At 44.6% G+C, this 17,605-nt stretch overlaps 1 protein-coding gene across 1 annotated transcript in view; it reads left to right on the forward strand.

The window, feature by feature from the left end:
* The window catches only part of kcnh8 (potassium voltage-gated channel, subfamily H (eag-related), member 8), a 47,046-nt gene extending 36,147 nt beyond the window's left edge, over positions 1–10,899 (forward strand). Inside the window, exons 11-16 of the mRNA XM_071529310.1 lie at positions 1–133; positions 1,069–1,107; positions 2,445–2,734; positions 3,463–3,578; positions 3,859–3,938; positions 10,252–10,899. The exon at positions 1–133 is cut by the window's left edge and continues 82 nt beyond it. Of these exons, the coding sequence (XP_071385411.1) occupies positions 1–133; positions 1,069–1,107; positions 2,445–2,734; positions 3,463–3,578; positions 3,859–3,938; positions 10,252–10,899 (1,306 nt within the window). The remainder of the gene's footprint in view (positions 134–1,068; positions 1,108–2,444; positions 2,735–3,462; positions 3,579–3,858; positions 3,939–10,251) is intronic.
* The last annotated feature ends 6,706 nt before the right edge of the window (positions 10,900–17,605 follow it).

The following is a 17,605-nucleotide window of genomic DNA, read 5'->3' on the forward strand; positions in this document are numbered from 1 at the left end:
CTGCGACCTGCAGTGTATCAACCTGAAGGGGCTGTACGAGGTGCTGGACCTCTACCCCGAATACTCCCACCGCTTCGTCCAGGACATCCAGCAGGACCTCACATACAACCTGAGGGAGGGACACGAGACGCACGTGAGTCCAGCCCGCCGCTCTACGATAGACTGATGGTTTTAACGGCCATTTGAGACGTTCTCCCGGGTATTGCCGTGAGTGCTGGTTTCATTAGAGTGGAACCCGCCGCGGTGCAACGCGAGATAAATACAGTTTACAAGCTTGCCAATTTCTAGGTGGAATAAATCAAGGTACTGTAATAGTGTGTGAAAATGACTGATGGGCTGGGAGAGGGGAAAGAGGAAGGTAAGGAGGGCCTGTGGTGGAGGGGGGGGTCAAGAGACACAGAGGTAGGGGGTAGCAAGGGAGAGCGAGGGAAGCATTCCATTAAAAAAAAATGAGAGAGAGAGAGAGACAGAAAAGGAGATGGAGAGAAACAGAGAGAGAGAGAGAAATGGTGGAGTGCAGAAATAGCTGGGCCTCCTGGAGGAGCTCTGCTGGTGTAATTACAGTCAGGTGTGTCTCTCGCTCCTGCCCAAACACCACTGGCCCACTTAAACACACACACATGCACACGCACACACACACACACACACACACACACACACACACACACACGCAGCTACCCTGCCGCAGGGCTTTTAGGTGAAACTAATGTTCATAGGGGCAGCCCAAAACTCAGGACTGAGCGGAGGAAGATAGGAGGGAGGAGGGAGGAAGGAGGAAAGAGGCAGCTCAGGATGGAAAGTGTTTATGTGTGTGCTGAGAAGTTGAGATTGCTGTTTGAGTATGAACAACAGAGCATTATCAGTGTATTGAGGTGAATTATTATCCACCCTGGGATCACCGTAAGCCACACAGTCATATATTTTATACCTGTGTCCACTTTAGGAAATAATCTACTGCCGAGCCTTGCGAAATAGCTCCTCTGTGAATTGAAACTGAGAAAAAGGAAGGCCACGTTTTGATTGCTCTTTCCAGTGGTCATTTATATTTCTTCTCTGGCTCTCCTCCAGGTCAAGTCCAGAATGTCCGTAACACCGCTAGATACACAGGTACTGGACCACAGGCACACACACACAATTCAAAGCTGAATTCACAGTTACAGTGCAGTACAAACACTGACTGATGATTTACAATCTAAAGACAATGTGCCCCGCTTTGAGTCAGATGCTATTAACTCAAAGACTTTCTGATGTCAGCGACCTTACCCTGTTTGTTAATGGCGATCCAGAGCATTTTAATCAGCCCGTAAATAATGACACTCAAACCAACGTTCAAACCCGGATCATTTTCTTTGTCTTATGATTAAGTCAGTGGAGCAGCGCAGCCCGACCTCTCTCACTGGTAATGGACCCAATCACTCTTTTAGACTTAATGAATCTGATGGAGGGTTTAGAGGTGGACTTATTTTTTTTAAATAGGGAGGGAGAAATAAATTGAGTTAGCTGTTTGAGTTAGCTCATTAAATCAAGGCTGCGTCAGAAGAGAGAGCGATGAAATGCTGTACATACTCTCAAACCGTTAGAACCTACACAAATAACACCAATATAATAATCTGTAGTCAGATATTTTACAGCAAAAATCAGTTCAGCTGTCGGTGCCATTAACCTCACGCTGGTGTAGTTTTCCTCTGAGAGGGTTGGGGCATGGGCCATCGATCGATAGGTAACTATGGACATTATTTCTGTTTATTACCTGATCATATTCTCGTCTTACAGTTGATCAGCATTCTAGCAGTCCAGTAGAGTTGCTGACCCTTGACCTCAGTAATGGAGGTTGCAGGTCTCTGTGTTCATTAAGACCAGTGTCAGAGTTCACTAGCGTTGCCTTTATTATTCCACAGGTCACACTTCCAGCTAAAGTGTTGCGCTGCGGCTTTTTGTTTGACCTTGTCACTCACAAAAACCCGCTGAGTGTTCTGCTCCCTGCACTTAGAAGTCATTAGTGCATCTCTGTATTGAATAGACCTCTGTTTCTTTCAGGGTCATGGTATTCACAGTTTTTTTTAAAGGGTTCCAATTCAGTTAAATACAACTGAGTGAATTCAGCATTTTCAGAGACGGTGACAAAAAGGGGAGGATGGCAGCTTTTGCTGTGACAGAATACAGAGAATGGTTGTTTTTATGAAAAAGGGACATTTAGGCAAATTCCACAGCACCAAGGTTGATGCTTTAGCTGACTTGGGTCCAAATTAATATGTTTTAATGGATATGTCAGCTTTTTCTGTAGTTATGTAACCATTGTAATCTTCTCGTAGTACTCGCGCTCCAAGCCTGTATTTGAAATGTCCACAGAATGTGGCCTATTGTTACCCACAGTACAGATGATTGATTTTTGTTGCTGCTTTCAACATTCCCTTTCGCACTTGTTTTTTCCTTTTCAGCTCCAGTCAGGGGTGAGGGGGAACGGACGAGTGATCCAGGGCTATCCGTCCATCATCGAGAAGAAGGCACAGGAGGAAGAGGAAGATGAGGAGGAGGAGGAAGACGAGGCGGGGTCTACATCTCCGTCATCGGAGCGGAACCGCGCGGCGTACTTCAGGGACGGCACCGGTGGGAAGTCTCCGCCGCCCAGCCACAAAAGCAGAACGACAGGCCAGAGCTCCAGGACGTCCCGGAGGAAGATGAAGATACACCCGATGACTCTCACCACCCTGGACCCTTCCAACCTCAGCCCCAGGTGAGTGAGACCCTGTTGAGGCTGTAGCCATTGATCTGTCTGTCTGACTTTTTTCTGTTTGTATCCGGCCTGTGTCTCTATGCAGTTTTATCTGGCTCTCTGTCTGTCTTTATGTATGTCTGTTATTATCTGTGTCTGTGTGTGTTTCCCTGTCTGTGTTGCTTTCAGTCAGTGTATCATTTCAGAGCAGACATCTGTATTTAAGGGATTACAATTTATATATATATATATATATATTCTATATGAACAGTCCTTCTCTAATTCGTCTGCTTCTCCCTACTTTTTTGTGATTGGTTGGATTTAATAATGGAAATCAATATGGGATAATGGCTTTTTCCTTGTTTCACCTCATCAGTGCACTTCATGAAAGTGTCGCTAATATTTTGCGCTGAGCCATTGACCCGCTCTCTGTTTCTCTGTCTCATCCTTGACTGAGGTGTGTAATAGCATCACATTGTTACATTAACCACAGATCATTACTTCTTAAGGGGTGTAACATATTTTTATAATAATATTATAGTGTAGCAACTCAAGTTATTAGGCTACATTTTTCTTCGTTATATGAGTTATTACATTTTTAGCCATTGTTACATTAGTTAGAAATATTAAATTGAATTAATAAATATTTTGACAAGCTATTGCAATTGCAGTTGCTATATCTGCATCGAGAGTATCTATCATTACCTCCACACACACACACACGGGCGCACTCTTTTCTCTCTCTGCAGGATAGTGGACGGTACTGAGGACAGTGAGGGGACAGAGAGTTCCCCGGCCTTCTCTTTTTCTCCCAACCGAGGGTGTCCAGTCAGTGGGCCAACCAGTGCCTCAGCCTCTGCCACAGGTCTTCACACAGCCATTAAACACTGTCATATTTGGATATTTTTCTATTTACATTTGGAATTATTTCTACTTCCTAAGTCCTGGGTAGTGAATATTATTCATGTTCATAAACATGCGGTACTGTTGGCTTATGTTTAATGAGGATGATTAATGTGAATTTGGAGTATCTGTCAAAGGCTATACTGTATGTCAACAGCCTTGAGGCAATATCTGCTGAATGCAACTTTGCAGTTCTTCTGCGGCGCTCGCAGTGATTTGTAACTTCCTAATTTGTGTCACAGATATGCTGCAGATCAGCACAGCAGAGTTAGCAGCTAAAGCAGAGGAGACCAGGGGACAACTACGACACCTCGATCTGCAGGTACAGTAGGGCTTTGTGTGTGTGTGTGTGTGTGTGTGTGTGTGTCTGTGTGTGCGTGACAGGTTGGCTAAAAGCAGTGACATTACTCAGGTGAGCTCCCGGCGTTCAGGTACACACCAGCCATATGGCGAACTCAGGCGGTGGATGGGTGAAAGGGTGGAGGGAAGGAAGGGGCAAGAAAAAAACCCAAAACAAAACAGGGATTGAGAGTGTGGCACAGTAGAACCGGAAGGACGAGGACACTCCAACCAGCTCCAGAGGACATGAGTTCATGGGCAGTGAAAAATGAGGTCTTGCCAAACGACGTCAGCAAGAACAATCAAGAATATTTTCCAACCATCTACAGACCCTACTTTCATAGGCTCTTGACATAGAGTGTGTCATGGACCCTAGCACTGATGGATCCCCAATTTACAAAACAGGCAATATGATTGCATGAACCTGACAATACATTTGTCATTAGGGTTTGTATAAGCTGAAGAAACCCTGATGTAGAGTGTTTCTGTTGTATTTTAGCACCCCAGGCCTTGGCAGATCCTCCTGGAAAATCACTTTCTAGGCCAATGTTAGAGTAGTAGTATATTTAGAGGCTCCATGGTCTTTACTAGCCCATTCTCCAGCTTGAATTAATCTGCTCTCGCCTGCAGAGTGCACACACACACACACATAACGTACACGGTTTCTCTTGCAGTATCCCATGGTTTTGATTGGCGGGTGGCTAAATTGACATTAGACTTTTGGCAGGTGAGGAGGAGTGTTTGTGTCCCCCTGCCGAGCCTCGCTCTGTCACCTGGGCTGAGCTGATAGAGAGACAGAGAGTGAGACAGAGAGAGAGAGAGAGAGAGAGAGAGAGAGAGAGAGAGAGAGAGAGAGAAAGAGGTAGAAAAACCCTAACCCTAACCCTTTTATAAGGAGAAAGCAGAAGAAAACACAGAGGGAGATAGATGAAAGATAATGACACAACACCCTCACTTGCAAATAGACACACACACACACACACACACACACACAGTCGTACTTATGTCACCTTTGGGGTATTTACATAGACTTAGATTCATTTCCTGGAGACTTACCCTAACCATAACCATAACCACTACTTGCCTAGACCTAACCCTTACCCTAACCTTAACCACTGACCCAAATATTCATCTTTTTACCAATTGGGGACACGGCTTTTGTCCCCAATTGCACAAGCTGTCCCCAGTCAACTGGTCTTAAGTCTGGTGTGTGTCCCTGAAAGTGACTTTAGTCATACCCACCCACACACACACACACACACACACACACATCCTCTCTCACTCTCACTCTCTCTCCGTCTCTCTGAGTTGCCAGTGTTTGACAGGATGTCTCTCAGCATGGTCTTGCAGATTGTTAATCCTCACCTGGACCAGTCCACACCGATCACCATGGGAGATGAAAAGGGGGTGTTGGTATAACCCCAAACCACTCTCTCCACACACACACACACACAAAGACACAATCGCATGTATTGTGGAAAGATGACTAACAGGAGACATACTCAATATTGGAAACAGAGCAAATGACAAATACAAATGTAAAGTAAACAGAAAAAATAAATGTATTATCCAAAAAAAGTATTTATTATCAAAGAAAATGCAAAATGGAATTTATTAAAATGTGTGCGGGACAGAGGACATGGATTTCAAAATGAAACTTGGGTTCTTCCTGAACCAGGGTGACGCACAGAGCAAGCCATTAGTCCATTCATCCAATATTCAGTCTAACATACAATCCACCAGTCGATCCTCCCAAGCTATTCAAAGTGGCCAACTAAGTCAGTTTCATGTCCAGTAAATGAACAATTATCCAATATTCCCAAATTCTTGTTTTTTCTGTGTAGGTAGAGACCGCTTACCGCACCATCTCTGACTAAGGGAAAAATATGCCCTAAAACACTTAAATACTGTGATGTTTTTGGTGGTGTATTTGTCTTATTCCTGCTGATAACTGTTCAAACAGCACAGCAACCATAGAGTGTTAAAGGACAATTGTTTTCAGCTATCTACAACATCAATAGTAAGCGTCAGGTTTTGGTGTCAGTCCCTCATAATCAAAGAGCAAGGGCTTCTTCTGAGACCCACTATTTTGCACCGATGTTCATCATACAGGGAGAAATCTATTGTAGAAGTAGCCTCACAGTAGCCTCAATAGTCCATAATGCAATGCTATCACAAGACATGTTGTGTTTTGAGTAAGAGGTGCGACTCACGCTTTTCCCGAATGGAAAACTATCGCTACCGCTCTCTCCACCTACACGTATAACCCACAGCTGAATGCAACAAGTTCCCACCCGTTCTCTGGGGGTTGTTGAAAGTCAAATCACTAGCTGAAGTGGAAGCAGATGAAGCAGGTTGAGTGAAAGTGGGCACACCAAAAAAAGTCAATTACAACACTTAATCATAGAATAACTCCTGGAATACACTGAACATCATAAATTGATGATATCCAACAGTGTAATAGTATCTGAGGTGGATTTTTCCCTTAACTGCCTTATAGAGGAGAGTTGCCAGCTCTGAGGGCAGAAACGCAGTGGAACCATCAAACGTGCTAAATGTTTTCAATGGCCCAATATGCACAAAAAGTGTCAAGTGGTGTGTCTACTCCATTTGCTTCGATTTTGGAGCATCAGCAGAGGACCAAAACGGATGATTTTCATGAGGTTTCTGGAAATGCAATGACCGTCGTCCTATTTCGAGGCACAATGATCACAAGTGGGACACAATTACATAAGGTAATATAATGACTGCAAGCAAAGTGGGTAATTTAGCTAGTACCATAAAATTGTTCAGATGTATAAACAAAATATGAGCACTATTCTCCAGTTAAAATAGAAGAAGCAGACTGTAAAACAGCCTATGGAACATATTTTAAGTCACTCAAACAAAAATATGATATATTCATGTTAGCCATTGCAGTGGTGAGCAGGCAAGTGGGTAACATGGCAAACCTGAAGCAGCAGCGATTGAGAACACTGGTTACCAATGACTTCACCTTCTGTAGTTTGCTTCTGTGAGGAGTCACACACACACACACACACACACACACACACACACACACACATATTTACAACCACGCAAAGAGATTTCCTAGATGTAATGATTCCTTGGGGTAAGACTGCCATAGCCATAAACCTGTTTTCAGGGATAAAGTGGTTGGGGGTAATCACATTTTTTACTGCTCTACAACAGCATGGGGCATTTGAGACCCATTGAATCCATTGAATTTGTCAAGCGTAACATGCCTAAATCTGATACTGGAGAGCGGGTTGTGTCATTGTATTACCCTACAGTCAGACTCAAAAATAATACGGGTTTTTACGCATTGAAAATACATATCCAAACCGCACAAAATTGGCAAAATTTTAATGAACTACAAATAGCGTGACCATTGCAATAACCCGCTTAGCCTTGCTCTGTGAAATCTAATCTTTGCCCTTGTGACCCTGAAGGCTTTGCCTCTGGGATATGAATCAGGCCTTAGTATTGCTGAACAAAGGCCAACATGGTGACCTCTGCTCTTGATGAAAATTTTAATAAACACCAACACAGGAGAGCTGGAACAATGACAGCTTTCCCTGAATAGCCTGAGCAATTGCACTCATCACAGTGGACAACAGGCTACAAACACAGAGATACTCACACACACATGGATACACACACTGGTGAGTACAACCAGTTTAGTAAATGAACAATGAACATCATAACCAAAGACTGAAAGCCCCAATTCAGAAGTTTAAGTATAAAATTACTTGTATATACACAAGTTCAACACTTTGTGTTGAAAAGTGGTGGGGACATAAGGGCTCAGATGAAAAAACATTTTCGGTCTTCAGCATATGCGATTTTAGGCAGTGTAATGGGGGGATCGGTATGAGGTCAGAGTAGATAATTACGGCGAGAAAAAAATTGCATAACGGCGCATCAAAAGGGCAGAGCCTAGGCTACTACAGAGTCGACAATATGAAAATACTCAGCATAAAATGCACAACAACGTCGACCACACAAGTACAGTCATCCATATGCATCACATCCACAGCTGCAACACAAGTCAAGAATTTGTTAAAGTTACTGATGGGCGCATTCACGTTTTTGGATAATTTTAGAATCAGTAGGCTAGGGGGGATTTTTTTTTTAGCTTATGTTACTTTTTTTGGACAATGCGCATTTGTTTCTTCTATATTTACATTGCGTTGTATGTTTTCTTATTGTGCAAATAAACCTTTCTCAAAGCGTTCTCATTTGTTAGTTATCATTTCTTGGTGCAAGCTATTTTTCAGAACATTTTTAACAAATTATCCTTTTAAAAAGTGATGGGGACAAAATCGGCCATTTCAAAAAGTGGTGGGGACATGTCCCCAGCGTCCCCAGTGTAAATGACACCTATGTATATACAGCACACATGGTTAAGACACGGTTAGGACTTGCTGATGCTGAAAATAACTATAGCAGCCTTCAGATTGAATTCAAAATGCAGGTCCATTTTGCTCTAAGAAATACAAATGTAAATTAATCAAAAAACACATTCAAAATGCTCTAAATACTCCCTGTACTAGCATCTCGTCTTAAAACAAAACCAGTGGTGTGGCGTACTAAATGTCATCTCTAGGCTGCCATGTCTGTCTTGTATTGCGGAGTAGGATACTTCTTGTTAGCAGCTGTTCATTCACACTGCCGTGTGATTCCCTCAGCATCAAGCCATGTGTAAGGAAACTACTGAAGGCAACCTGTCCACCTACAGTATTTATTGGTTGATCAATCAGATAACGTAAAGGGGAAATCAGGATTTCAGTGCATTCTGATGTAACAGTATTTGTTACAATATAGCATATTAAGAGCATATTATGTGCTATTAGCGTAATATACACCGAGTCAGTATTATACCCATCATAGTTAAAGGAAGCATTAGCGCTAGATGATCCGGTGATGTGATTACAGACTTTTGAGCCTAACTTGTACCTGTAGCTGCAGCGGGTGCTGATCATCCATGGCTGCTGTTTGTCTGCCATCCCCACGGACTGGGTTTGTCTCTGAGGTGGAAGCACTGGAATCATGTTGACGGCGTGTCAGATTGGACTGTCCTGTCGCTCTCAGCTTTTCTATTTTTATCAAAGCCAGAGTTTAGACCCAGACCTTTATCAGCCTCTCCAGAGAGACACAGAGAGGAAGAGTGTTTTCGCTATCTTAAAATTACTTGGGGCCTCAGTATGTTTGATGAAAGTTAATCGTTTTCCATGGGGAAAGATATAAAAGAGACTGAAAACAATACAAATTGAACACAATGAAGATGATAGCTAGATGAATAAACAAACACACAGGGTCCTCATACTTAAACATCACTTGAGGATTCTCGCTACGTTGAGCATTAACAAATTTACGGGTTTAGCAGATGAATTAACAAAACATGCGTTGTGTGCAAATGTGCATTTTTGGCTCTCCACATTATTAGATTTACAGAATAAGTTGTTAGGTGTTGTTAGCATATCTGTCTCTACATGTATGTATGCCTTACAGTGTGTGTGTGTGTGTGTGTGTGAGAGAGAGAGAGAGAGAGAGAGAAAGAGGAAGAGACTTGTTCCTAGCTTGATTTGTCGTGATCACAGCATACCTCACTGGCTTACGTGCACAGCCTGATCACCTCTTGACCTATTCACACAGCGACCGGTGCGGTTCCCCACTGCATAGAGAAGTGTGTCCCGCTGAGGGCTGATGTGCATCCAGTGGCACTGATGTGCATGATTGGCCTGATGAACGGCCATGAATGCTTTGACTGGCAGAAGCAGATGGCACGTTGGCAGGACTCCATAGTTATGCCCTCTGTGGACACGCCACTTGCAGAGCACAACTAATCACCCGCCCCACTCATCAGTCTAATGACCAATTATAGCAGCAGGATGTTACATGCAAAATAGCATTCAGGAGACAGAAATATTTTGACCTAAAATGTCCAAAAGGTACACTCTAGGGCATTTATTTCTTGGTAATAATGGATAATTCTCAGGAAATCTGATGATATCACGTTATTTTACAGGTCTTTTGCTAGACAGTTTAATGTTGACAGTTAGAAACTAGACTGTTACACAGTTACATTTCAAGATAAATATGCTTGGAGTCACCAAGTCATTACCTAGAAAGCAGTGACCCATAAAATAACAAATTACCAAAATTGTCAGGCCATTTCATCCAGATTGGCTGAAATGAACTGACATGACTTTAAAACTCTTGAAAGGATTACCCAAAAAGCCATTTCATATTTCATAACTCAGAGTTTGTTTGGTTTGCGTTTGTGTCTGCAGGTGAGCACCATGGGAAAGGAAGTGGCCGAACTTGGACGGGTCATGAAGAGAATGGTCCAGTTCATGGAGACCCTCATGTCATCAGTGCCCCAGCCTTCAGTGGTCTATCCCGCACACTGCTCTCCTGGACAGGCCGCATACCTGTCCCATCCTAACCCCCCTCAGTCCTACCCCTCCCCCTCCTCCTCTCAGACCGCCCCCATCTGGACGGACACGCCCCTCTCGTCACCCTCCCCCAGCAGCGCGCCACCCCCTCCCCTCACGCTCCCCCAGCAGCATGCTGGGATGCTCCACGTGGACCCTGCCTTCCTCACACACAGACCCCAGGACCTCCAGCTGGGGTACCCCACTGGCCCCTACCCCTTACCCCTCCAGCTTCACCTGGCCTCGCCCTCCTGCTCCCTCATCACGGACACCTCCGCAGAGCCCTCCTCACCCCCCACCTCGCCCCTCACCTCGCCGGGGATGTCCCACTGTGAAGCGGGGAGTGCTGGCTCCATCAGGTCCAGGGCTCACAGTCTAGAGAACTCCCCACCACTTCTGCAGGACGGGAGAGAGCGGGGCGTCCTCAGCGCTGATCACAGCTCTGGGAGTCTGCCCCGACCTGGCCCAGGAGGGACCCACCACCACCAAACCAGGGGTTTGTAGCACACACCCGTCTGAACTTACCTGGACTTTAAAGAACCTGTTTTTTTGGATCTGCTCCAGGACTAAAGAACAAACAGACAGACCGGGGTCCCCCATATCAGCAGAGTACACTCAGAGGGACACAAATCAGATATAATATGATTTTCCTTTTGTTTCAAAAGCACGTGTGTAATAATCCAATCGCATGAAAACAAGTACAGAGGGATTAGGTATGTTAGCTTTACTTTGTAGACACATAGTGTTGTTAGCAGGGTCTAGAGGTTTGGGGGGGGGGGGGGTGTTGGTGGGCTGTTGTGGAGCTGTATGGTGGTGATTCTATGTACTGCCCTCTGGATACGACCCACCCCACATCCCACACCCCGGGGCTCCATAAGAGAGGGACAGCAGGACTGTGCCATAATGGAAGACAAGTGGGGTGGGGGTAGATGAGGTGGATGAAGAGAGATCTTTCTGTCCTCCTTTTTTTTTTTTTTTTGCTCCTGGCTAGCAGCAGTTTCAGGTTGGCTGGGTTAGTTGGAGGAAAAGAAAGTGTAGTGAGTAGTGGAGGTGGGGGTAGAATGGGAGGGGGGGTGTGTTAAGGCCCCCCCCCCACCCTCCCACACACACACACACACACACACACACACCACACACACACACATATACACACACACACACCTCTGCCATTACCCCCCAACCCCCCCCCAGCACACACACACACACACACACACACACACCTGCTAACCTTTCATCTCTTGGTCACTCAGCCCATGCCCTGATGGATTGTGGGGGCTGGTGAGTGGTCGGTTGGGGCTGGTTGGACTGGGAGCACAGGATGGTGTGAGGAGAGAGAAGGGATGCATAGTTGGATTGTGCTCTTTAGCGCTGGTCCTCGGGGAATGGGGGGGGGGGCTAAGAGGGGGGTTGGGGGGGGGGGGTATGTTATGCCTGGGGCGACACAGCCCCTGCTGTCGTCTGTCACACTGAGCACAGGGACTCTCTCTCTCTCTTTTTCTTTCTCTTCACCACTGTTTCTCTTCATACACTTACCTCTCTCTCTCTCTCTCTCTCTCTCTCTCTCTCTCTCTCACTTGCTTGCTCTCTCTCTTGCTCTCTGCATGCCTTTCCAAGCCTTTTGAGTAGTGCCTGTAGACACACATTAACACGCTGCATGTCACCCTATGGAAATCCAGCTTGCCATTTATCTATTTAAAGGAAACATGGTTCATTCTTTTAGTAACTGAACCTGGCATTTACTGATGCATATTTATTGGATGTGGGCTCTGTTTAAACAACTGGGTAATTTTAGGTGCAAGGTAGTCAGAGACACCCCTGTTGTGAGTTGGCCTGAGGCAAACTACCAATACTAAATTGGTTCATGATCCATGATGTAGGCCATTTCCCTGACCGTCGCCCTTGGTTACCAACTCCAAGATCCATATCCTCAACTATTGAGACTGAAGGCAATATCCACAATTTCAAAGCACAAGAGGAAATAAAGACACTTTTATATTTCTATGAATGTATCGATACTAAAGATGTATTTTTTTACCTCAAAGAATGCAAGAGTGTGGGATAGCAGTAAATGATGCTACTGTATATGAGGTTGTGGCAGTGGTGTTTGCCGGTACCAACCAATGCAATCTTACCCAGGAAAAGGTCATACCCTCGTCCCAACAGATCTACTGTTCTCTTTTGAATTCACGTAGGTTTGACTCTCAGCTTCTCTGCAAATGGAATGTACTGTAATCAAAATTCTTTCTTCTTTTTTTCCCCTCACCATTTTGATATCTATTAGATAAAAAGAAAACCTGTTATGCTAATAAACGACAAATATGACTGTTATGTCCTGGCCTTTTGTTTGTGACAGAGTGAATGGTTGCTTGTTCAATGGGATGAGGTTATATTATCACTTTCAGGAAATCAAACCTTTTCTGTTTTCTAAAGCATACATGTGCCTCATTATCCACACATACATTGAATGGTGGCTGTTGAAGGCCCTTACTTAGTTCAGTCATTGACTTTTGGAAGTCAATAGGTTGACAGACAGACTTTTTGTGCTCAGCTCATTAGCCAACTAGAAGGCACATGGAGAGCGAAAGCCTCCGTCAATGCTAAACAATTCTCCAGCTTGCTGTTACTCCCAAAAACATCATTCCTATATCACTTAAATTTCAAGTTAAATTGATTTCTTGACAACCTGCACATGTCCTTGATATGCATCTGGCACGTTACTGAATTGTTCCTAGACTCTTTTCATGAACCAACACGTATTCATATACCCACAGATGTATAAACACACACACACTACCAGAACGGACACACATGACTGTTATTTGTACATCCTCTGTTTATAATAGTAGTGTATATTTGTTTTGTGTGTGTGTGTGTGTGTGTGTGTGTCCGTTCTTTGTTAGCTGCAGCCACGGTTCATCTCAGGTGAAAGCGAGGCATCGTCACATCCCATAGGTGACGTAGGCGGGGTGAAGGCTGACTAAGTATGCGTGGTGTGGATAGCATTGGCACCTGTCATAGGTTCAGCTGCTCTCACCTGCCGAGCTGCTGTGTATGTGTGTGTGTGTGTGTGTTTGCATTGGGGAGGGGAGCGAGAGGAGAATATCTGTCTGAAATAGTTATATCTGTTCAGAGGGGATGTAGGTGAGGCGCATGGTGGGAGATGGTAGTGTAAGAAACAGTTAGTGATGGCGATGACGTGTACCCAAGTCTAGGGTGTGTGTGTGTGTGTGTGTGTGTGTGTGTGTGTGTGCGTTTGAAGTCAGTGACAATGAAGATATGTGTGCTTGAGGGACTGAAGGAGGGTTTGGGGTTTGAGGGTGTGGGCTTCAAAATATTCCCCAACAGGACAATGGCTTGTATGTGGGGGGAGGAGGGAGTGGCAGGTGGGGCGGTGTGTTTGCGATGGGGATGATTTGTGTGTTTAGCGGCGGCTCCAGCACATCTGTGTGGATCTTGTTATTTTGCCTGGGCTCGTGAAGACCCATCCATATTTAATGGTGTACAGACAATCCCATCCTGCCTGTTTATGCACCATTTTATCCACCTGCTCGCTAGCTCATTTTTTATTCAGTGCTTTCCCACTTCCCTTTATCTGTCATTAGGAAACCGAGGCCTGTCTGCCTACCTTCCTTCCGTCCTTCCTTCCTTCCATCCTTCCTCCCTTCCTTCCTTCCACTAACAATCCTCTATTAAAGTTGAGAGGAGAGTACAACAGTGGGGATGGAGAAAGGGAAAGGGGGAATTGGGAGACACACAAAAGAGAAGAGGAGAAAAGGTTGATGAAGGAGGAGGGATGTGGAGTGATGAGGCACATGAACATTCATCTTTCTCCCCAAATACTTAACATACACTTTACTCTCTCTGTTACATATTCATTGGTTCTTTATTGCTGTGTGTGTGTGTGTGTGTGTGTGTGTGTGCATTTATCCCACTCTATTCACCATGTTTAATGATGGCCCTGACCCAAATACAGCAACTATTCATCCCTGTCCACTCTTTTCATCTAAACGCAAAGGAAAATACTGTGCACGTACACACACACACACACACACACACATGCACGCGCACACATGCACTCATTCTTCCATTCAAATGAGCACTTTATCCTAGTGAAAAGAGCCACTTCACTTGTCCCTCGCCCCAGATTTCAGCACTAAAAAACACCCTCCCTGTGCAGGAGGTGGAAAATTCTCTCTCACTCAGGTAATAAAATCTGCCCATTTCTCTCCTTTTATCTCCACCGCCGTAGTGCTGGTAATGCTGTATAGGCTGGTAGGGTCTGGGAGCACCTTGTTGAAGTCTGTCAGCTGTGGTGTTTCCATTCTACCCTTACAGAGGGCTGACAGGCTGCCTGCCCAAGAAAAGAGGCCTAGATGTATGCTGAACCATGGAGAGATTAACCACGGACAAGCTGTGTGTGTGTGTATATGCGTGCGGTCCTGCATGTGTGTGTGGTTCTGGTTATGTATGTGTAGCTGTATGCATGTTCAAGTGTGTTCATTTATACTGTGCGTGTCTGCCGGCATGCATACATGAGAGCACACGTGCATATGTAAGATAGGGAGAGCCTCTCCATACAGTACATGCGTGGCTTTAGATTTATCTGTTCCACTCTGGGTGAGATGGCGGCTGCTGTTGCACATCCAGACGTTTGTATTTGCATTGGTGTAAAGCTGGAGGGTGGGGCGGGGGGTTTGGGGGTGGGTGCGAGGGGAGAAACACTTGCAGGACAAGTTGTGTGTTTGATAAATGAGTCTAAGATAGCGGCTCCCCCGGGTGCTATGCTACAAGCGGTGGAGGGGGGAAAGAGCAGAACAATGCGCATGTCAGAAGTAGAGATTAATGGCGGTTTCCAGTCTGGAAGGTGTAGGCCTGGCCCTGCTTGTCGAGCGCAGATACTGGAGCGGCCGCTAAATTGCCTCTTTTGTTGCTCACCTGTCAGGGAGTGGTCTGGCATTTTCAACTGGCAGATTGGAGGATGTTATCACCATGTGGAGCGCTCGGTGAAATGGTTGTCTTCCATTGTGTCGGTGTAAGGGTACGTACTGCCCCTGCTGAGAGGCCCGGACTATAATGCATAGAGATACTGTACATAGACACAGACATTAGGCTTTTCTCAAAATTGTGATACACCTGGCAACATTGTAGCCAGTTAAAATCCACTCTAAAAATAACTATTGCCGATGTACCTTGCATTTCTGGAACCAACGTAGATGACGTGACGTCATGTTGAGATATTTCCAGCACAGCAAGAGTTGGATAGCAGAAAATGTTTCAACTATCTAAAAGAGTAGTCTTCAACCCTCATCCTCAGGATTGAGAACCACTGATCTCAAACATTAATGGTAAACGTCAGGTTTAGGTGTCAGTCCCTCAGAATCAAAGAGTAAGAGCTCTTTCTAGACTCAGCATTTTGCACCAACGTTCAACAATTATACTTGGAGAATCCTTCGTAGAAGAGGCAGAGAGACCAATTTCTCCACTATAGCCTCAATAGACCAGAATGCAATGCAGCCACAAGACATGTTGTGCTTTGAGTAAGGGGTGCGACTTTTCAACTGGAAAATCTCGACTTTTCTCAACTGGAAAGTTCTGTTACTGTTACTATGCTATTGCTATCACTGTCACTATCACTATCACTGTCTCAACCTACACATACTGAATGCAACAAGTTGAAGCACGCTCTCTCATGGGAAATGTAGTAGAACTAGACAAGGCAGGTTGTGTATAAATTGCAAGTAAATTGCAAGACTTTGTCTCAAAATAACTCCTGGAATGCATTGAATGCTTCAGATTGATGATAGAGAGCAGTGTAAGATTATCCGATGGTGGACTTTTCCTTTAATGTAATCAGTTAACACTCTTAACAACTGGAAACAAAGCAGTGTTGAAACAAAAGGTGACAAACTGACATTTTCCCTGACATTGTTTCTGTGCAAAAGCACTAAAGCACCTTTTGTCTAGAAACATGGCAAATAATGGCCCATTTCTTGTTTATAGCTTTAATCAAAATTCTGTGTCTCTGTATTCAGAATCATTGATTGAACTATTATTTTAATTCCTAAAGTTACAGTAATACAGTTGTTGGTATGATAGTTGGGTTAATAAATCCACTTTATCCCAAGGATAATGAATTACTGAACTTAGCTTTTCTTTGGACTCTAGCAGGAAGAACACTCTGGTGCACCAACAGACTGTTATATTTCTTTTTAAGCTGCTTCATGTTGGTTCTCTTTTTTACCTTTGACTATGGAGTCCATGTCATTGCTTTTGATTAGAACAGGCCTGCGTGGTAGAGGAGCCCTGTCCTAAAGAAGGCTGTATGGGTGATGAAGTGGTGATAAAGTGAGACTTTCCACTCCCGGTCCCTCGCCAGACTCCAAGCTTATGTAACACCTCTCTGTGAGGGACCGATAAGCAAAATCTCCCAATGCGGAAATTGCTTTGTGCACATATTGCATGCTTGTTATACACGACGCAACCCTGGCTTACATCGTCTATCACCGGTGTGATGGCAGTGGAGGGCCGCTAAACTGGCTGGAGCGCCGCGCTTGGAGGGAAATCTGCCCGCTGTGCAGAACGTAAGGTATCGCAAATTCTGTCATACCCCTCATGGTTTCTTTCATGCTTTCAAACTGACAGCAAAACCCCAGGCTTTACAAGCAGGATACTAAAGAGACACATTAACAACATTAACTGCTTTCAAATTGACTGTGGAAAAGTTTATGCTGCTCTGTTCATTTTCCTTGGAAGGAGCGAGAGAGTCTATGAAAGGCTTACCTTGAGAAAAAATGGTTAAAGGGAAAAATAGGGCCTTTGATGACTAAGCTGAGAGAAAAATGCATCAATAAATTCTGACACCACAACATCACCTCAGGTGAGAGTTGTTCTCTGGGAGGAGAGGAGTCACTTGGATCATCTTCCTAACTCAGCTGATCTGACCTTAGATGATGGCTTACACATCCCATTCTAGGCTATCAATACAAAAGCAGAATAACTGCAAGTGATTTCTGGTTACATTTTTCCCATTTAGACCAATCCCAAACAACTTTTCTGACCTGAAAGGGCTGCTTTAAAGTATTTAAGGTGATACGTGAGAAGTAAGGGTGCTAGGGAGACATTGCCTCAGAATTTTAAGGGTGGCCTTGTAAAGCGTCTGTGTCACCAGAAACATTCTAAATGAGACATTTAAACTGCTTTTTTTGGTCTC

The sequence above is a fragment of the Centroberyx affinis genome, unplaced genomic scaffold, assembly GCF_046629955.1.
Source record: "Centroberyx affinis isolate AG114_WGS23_722 - 3 ecotype Tasmania unplaced genomic scaffold, CSIRO-AGI_Caff_v1 ptg001778l_1, whole genome shotgun sequence".
NCBI classification, from domain to species: Eukaryota; Metazoa; Chordata; class Actinopteri; order Beryciformes; family Berycidae; genus Centroberyx; species Centroberyx affinis.